At 57.4% G+C, this 5,774-nt stretch overlaps 1 protein-coding gene across 1 annotated transcript; it reads right to left on the minus strand.

Moving 5' to 3' along the window:
* Positions 1-227: 227 nt before the first annotated feature.
* Positions 228-4,589, minus strand: SIX2 (SIX homeobox 2). Its single transcript, XM_014877249.2, has 2 exons — positions 3,999-4,589; positions 228-1,434 (listed from the first exon to the last, which is right to left on the minus strand). The coding sequence occupies exons 1-2, from the start codon at positions 4,556-4,558 to the stop codon at positions 1,131-1,133; spliced, it is 864 nt and encodes a 287-aa protein (XP_014732735.1). The 5' UTR covers positions 4,559-4,589; the 3' UTR covers positions 228-1,130.
* Positions 4,590-5,774: the final 1,185 nt, after the last annotated feature.

The following is a 5,774-nucleotide window of genomic DNA, read 5'->3' on the forward strand; positions in this document are numbered from 1 at the left end:
GCCCTTGGCTCTCCGCTCCCGCAGGGCGCCTTCAGCTGCCCCCAGCGCTCAGCGCGTCCCGGGGCCGGCTGGGGCCCCGAAGTGCCCGGGCTGAACGGGGCAGGGTGGCGGGGCTCGGACCACCCGACGTCGCCGTCCCCGGCGTCCCCACCAGGACACTCGCTCCTCTCAGCTCCGCACTGAGCCCAAAAACACCCCGCGGGCGAGTGAAGCAGCCATATGCCGAGTTAGATTTCTAAATTTTATTATAAAATAAAAGCAGAAATATTTTCCAAAGAATGTATTCACATAATATAAACAATAAACAAAACTAAGGTGAGTGACTTGCGGTTGATACTGTCGTTTAGGTCTAAACTTGAGCAGCAATTCCTGTTTTCTTTTTAAAGCCCGCTCCAGCCCGCGTAGCACACCCAGGGGAAAATCTACCTCTGCCTTCCTTCGGGCAGGAGCCGGGCCATCACTTCCTTTCCCACCCAGCAAACGGCGAAAGCACCACATGGACAAGGCCAAAGAAGCTGTCTCTCTGCATAGCATCAGCTACAAGAAGGTTACAGAGTCTGCCTAGAGCGCGTGTTGCTGCTATATCTTGACTACAACTTTTGTATTCTTAGTTGAAATTGTACATCGTACACCTGCCACGGATACATAACTACAATAGAATAACGGGAGCGATGTGTAACTTTCAAACAGGCATGGCAAGAGCAGCCTTGCGTTCCCCTTTCTTCCCCACCCCCCGAAAAAAATAAAAATATTACGATGTGCCTCTTCCCACACAGACCGGCCCGATCGAGTGACACCACTGAGAAATTTGTGAAGATAAGGCTGGAATGAGCTGCTACACCGATCAGCCTTACAGCCTGCCGTGAAAATCACGGCTCCTGTCCAGCAATCCTTACACGCCTGAAAACGCCTGTAGGCAACCCTTAAGGCTTTTCACAACATCAGCTACCCACAGTGGAGTCCACTACCTTGCAAACCTGCAGCCAGCCTGCTGCCAAAGGGCACAACACATCCACCAAGGTGTTTGTCATTGCTTTCAAAGTCCCTGGTAAGATTAAGGGGAAAAAAGGAAGAAAAAAAAAAATTGAGTAAAGGAGGGCTGGCATGAAGGAGGGAGCGTGTACACGGTTTTAAGAGCCCAGATCGACCAAGTTAGATGACATGGGGTTGAGAATGGAGTCCTGCAAGCTGTGGTGGTGCATGGGGTCGGCGCTGGGCACGGGGATGGCGCTGGGGCCCTGCGGGTGGCCCAGGCCGTGCAGGGGCTGCAGCCCCGGGTTGGAGCTGAGCAGCAGAGCGGGGCTGGACGAGGTGTGATCCGGGGTCCCTGACGGCGTCTTCTCGTCCTCTGAGCTCCCCAAAACTGTCTTATTCCCGTTCATTGACGCCGAGAGCGGGTTGTGGCTGTTGGAGTTGGAATTCTCGTTGTTTTCCCTATAGGAAACACAAAAGAGGGAGGGAAATCACAATGTGGCCGTCGCTCCGGGGTGCGCACCGCAGGAGCGGGGGCGGCGGGGAGCCGGCTCCGGGGAGCAGCGAGCGGAGAGGAGTGCAAAAACAGCAGGTTTAAGAACTCTGCCAACCTCCGAGGCCTCTTCATCTGGCACTTAGGTCTAAGGTCCGCTGAGCTTGTAAACAGTCTCCCACTAGCCCAGCGGAAAGTGTCACTTTGCCAAACTGTAATTTTCTGCGTCCAAAGGGTTTGCACAGCGTGAGGAGGGGGAGGAAGGGAAAGGAGGAAGACATTATTAAAAAAAAAAAAAAAAGACTTTTAAAATGTTTAACTTTTAAACTGCTCTAGGAGCTAAAGAAGTGTTCAGCCATGATTTCTCCTGAGAAGGCCAGAGCCCGGCGAGGTGCAGGCAGGATGGCTCCGTGCAGCAGAACAGCCTCCCGGGCTCACATCAAGAGGGAAAGTCTTTTGCTTAAGTAACTGACATGCTTTTTTTCCCCCTCGCCCTGAGCTTCAAGCTCAAAACATAGCCCAATATGGACGATAAGGTAAGCGAAAAAAGTTAACCCGCTACTTTCCCCGACCCTCTCGAGAAATGCTCCGCACGGTCGCCGCTGCTCCTCCGTCCCCTCCTGGGGCGCAGCCGGGATGGCCCCGCACGGCTCCGCGGCGGGGGCAGCGGCACCACCGGTGCGCCTGCCGACAAAGGCTCGGAAAGGCAGGACATAGTTTCGAAATTCATCGCCGGGTAAATACCAAGAAATAGCTGGAGGCGGGCCAAGCCCTTACAGATATATCTATATATTTATATATCTATATATGTTGGTGGTTTTTTTTTGGGGGGGTGCTAATGTGAGTGGCAAGAAGGGGTCGGGGTTGCCCTCCAGGCAAGGCTTATGCGGCCTCCATAGCCCTAAGCAGAAATACTTTAGACACTGTTCTGCCTGAAATACTGAAGGCAGTGCGGGCATATTTAAAAGCTTCTGCGGAAGTTTTGTAACACACTAGCTGGCAGAGGGGCCCTATCCTGCAGGATTTGGTGGAGAGAAGTTAAGCTATTGCACGGACGGGTTTTCCTCACTAAGGGCTGCAGGATGTGGCTGGAGATACTTAGTGCCAAAAAAATAAAAATAGACAAGAAAGCTCTGTTTGAACAGGTTTCCTTGAGTGGATGGCAATCCCATGAACGGTCTGTTTTCCGACGCCTGGAGTGTAATATTAGTTTGAGTGTATTTTTCAATGTCAAAAATATTATTTGTCTCTGGAGACCTTTAAAATTTGATTCCCCGGGAAAAAAAAAAAAAGGAATGGAATAAATGTAACTTTCATTTCCTTTGGATATTTGAAGGTGAGTCCCTGCTATCAGCAATAAAAAGGATCTCTAACATCTCGTAAAACCAACACTTGTGAGGATTTGAAGGAAAATTAAAGCTCTAGCACGGCTTCGGGAAATGAATAGAGCAAATCCGTGCCCGAATTTGCCGGGCGGCACAGCAGCGCGGCCGCGTCGCTGCCCGTTTCCAAAACACGGCTGATAGAAACCAAAGATAGAAAGAATTCTCCTCGGAGGGACGGATCTACAGGATTCTGATCCGCTAATTAACCGCGAGATCATACGGTCAGACGATTGCCTCTACGGACCGGGCAATTCAATGAGCTAGTGAACGCAGTAAGAGGACCCTTTTTGATTCTTCGAACCGTCTTCCTAAGGCACAGGGACTGCTGATGGAAAAATCATCTCGAATTGCCAGGGATGTAGGCATTTACCTCTTCCCGGCGATTAATGGTCCCTTCACTACACTTAACGTGAAAAACACGGATGCAGAACCATATTCGGCCTAAGAACATACATCTATTGACGTGCGTTCCTGAGCACCTTGCTAGGTAGCGAATAAGAACTGCCATGTCATGAGCGAGGCCACAAGTTGCTCCCCTCAGTCCTTGTCCAGGTCTCCGGCCGCACGCCAGGAGCCGAGGACAGAGGACACATTTGCTACCAGCGTTCAGACACACGCGTTGCCGGCTGCCCCCCGGCTGGCCCTTTCTCTACTGGGGTAACCCTCAAGGACACGCTCGGAGTTGCGCAGGGCGCGGAGCCCTTGCCCTTGGGCCCCGCCGCGGCCGGCCTCTCCCGACGGGCCACGGACCGGCACGGGCACCTCCGGGCACGGCTCCTGGCTGGGCTGCAAGCCGGGCTGCGGCCGGAGGAGGCGGCAACGCTGCTTAACCAGGAGCCGCCGCGGGCCGTGTGAAGCATCCCCGGCAGCAGGGGCTGCCCCGGTGCCCCGGGGCCGCCGCGCCGGCTGTGCGGGGAGTAGGGAGTCGGCGGAGAACGGGTCTCGGCCGCCTTCCCGGGGCTAGTTTTGGTGGACACATGCCTTCACCGAGCGCCCAGCTCGCTCGCCTCTGGTTCTCTCGGGGAACACCCGAGGCGGAGAGCCCGTCCCGCTCCCGGCAGGCCTTCCGCAGCTGGGGCAGATAGGCTCGGGGTGAGCACCGGGGCCGGGGAGCCGCGGGAACAGCGGGGAGCCGTGGGAAGCCGTACCTTTCCTTGGCCTCGGCGGCGCGGTCCCGCTGCCGGCGGTTCTTGAACCAGTTGCTGACCTGGGTGGTGGTGAGGCCGGTGGCTTCGGCCAGCTCCCGCTTCTCTCGGGGGGACGGGTAGGGGTTGTGGGCGTACCACTCTCGGAGCACGCTGCGGCTCTTCTCCTTGAAGCAGTAGCTGGTCTCCTCGCCGTCCCAGATGGAGCGGGGCAGCGGGAACTTGCGGCGCACCCGGTACTTGCCCACCGCCCCTAGGGGTCGCCCCCGCAGCTTCTCCGCCTCGATGTAGTGCGCCTTCAGCCAGAGCTGCTGCAGCTTGGGGTGGTTGTGCGCCGAGAACTGGTGGCTCTCCAGGATCTTGTAGAGCTCGCGGAAGTTGCCCCGGTGGAAGGCCACCACCGCCTTGGCCTTCAGGACGCTCTCGTTCTTGTGGAGGTGCTCGCAGGCAGGGAGGGACCAGAGGAACCGCCCCAGCCGCTCGATGTTGCCGCCTTGCTGGAGCACCTCGCAGACGCAGGCCACTTGCTCTTGGGTGAAGCCAAAAGTCGGGAGCATCGACATGGTGAGCCCTGCCGCGCCGCGCACCCTACGGCCGCATAGAGGAGAGCGGCGCGGGGCGGCGGGCAGCGCCCGGCATGCGGGGCCGGCCCCGGGGCGGCGGCGCCCGGCGGGGCCCGCTTGGGCGTCACGGCCGGGCGCGGGGGGCCGCGGCCATCGGCGGCGCCCGGCCCCGGGGCGGTCGCGGGAGCCGGGGAAAAAATGCGAAGAGCGACGAAAAAAGTCTCGAGAGCCCGAGCGCGGGCGGCTTTTCCCCCCGGCCGCCGCCTCGTTTTTGTAAGTCCAAGTTGCGAGAGTAACTTCGTGCCTCTTTTGTCTCCTATCTGCAGCGCTCGCAGCGGCCGCGGCTCTCACACCCCCACCCCCCTCGGCCGCCGGTTTGGGATCTCCCTGCTTCCCCCCCACCCCCCACCGCCAGATCCCACATAATATAGTGGTAAAGCCCTGCTCACTCGCTCCTCTCCCTCTCGGAGTTTTCCCCCCTTTCTTTCTCTCTCTCTCCTTTTTTTTTTTTTTTTTTTTTTTTTTTTAATAATATTATTCTAAGCTGGCATGAAAAGTGATTATCCGCGCTGTGATTGGTCCGGTTATCTGACCCGGGGACTGCCAGGAGAAGACAATAGTTTTAGTCAAATTATTTGCCATGGTGACGCTGTCAATCAGGAGTAACCCGATCTGTTTTGAGGTGGCTCCCCGGCTGGGTTGACAGATTGCTCAGATCCACTCAGAGGCGGCCCTGCGAGCTGAGATATTAGCTAGCGAGGGAGAAATTTCCGTCGTGATTGACGCTGCAGGCGCCCGTCGGGGGAGAGGAGGAGCTCGGAGCCCGGGCCCCTGCTCCTCGCCGCAGGGCACTGCGGCGCGGCGGGACGGAGCCGCCGGCCCGGCCCGGCCCCGCCGCCCCGTCTGGATCCCGCAGCCACATCCCGGCCCCGCCGCTCCGGACAGCGGGCTCTGCCGTCCCTGACACCCGCGGCTGCGGTGGGAGGAAAAGCCAGTCTCCGGCCCTTGCAAAAATTTTTTTTTTCTAAAAACGTTCCCTTATAGCCCCTCTCCCCAGCGCCCAGTAACAATTGTTGGAGAGTTTTAGAAGGAAGGGGCCTCACATGTACAGTGGAGACCCTGTTCGTGACCTGGGATCCCATTACACGCTTCTCGTACCTGCCCGGGAGCTAGAAGAAGGCATGATGATACGGGGCTGGAGAGAGACTGCCTCTCC

Source organism: Sturnus vulgaris, chromosome 3 (genome assembly GCF_052056855.1).
Source record: "Sturnus vulgaris isolate bStuVul1 chromosome 3, bStuVul1.hap1, whole genome shotgun sequence".
In the NCBI taxonomy this organism is placed as follows: domain Eukaryota; kingdom Metazoa; phylum Chordata; class Aves; order Passeriformes; family Sturnidae; genus Sturnus; species Sturnus vulgaris.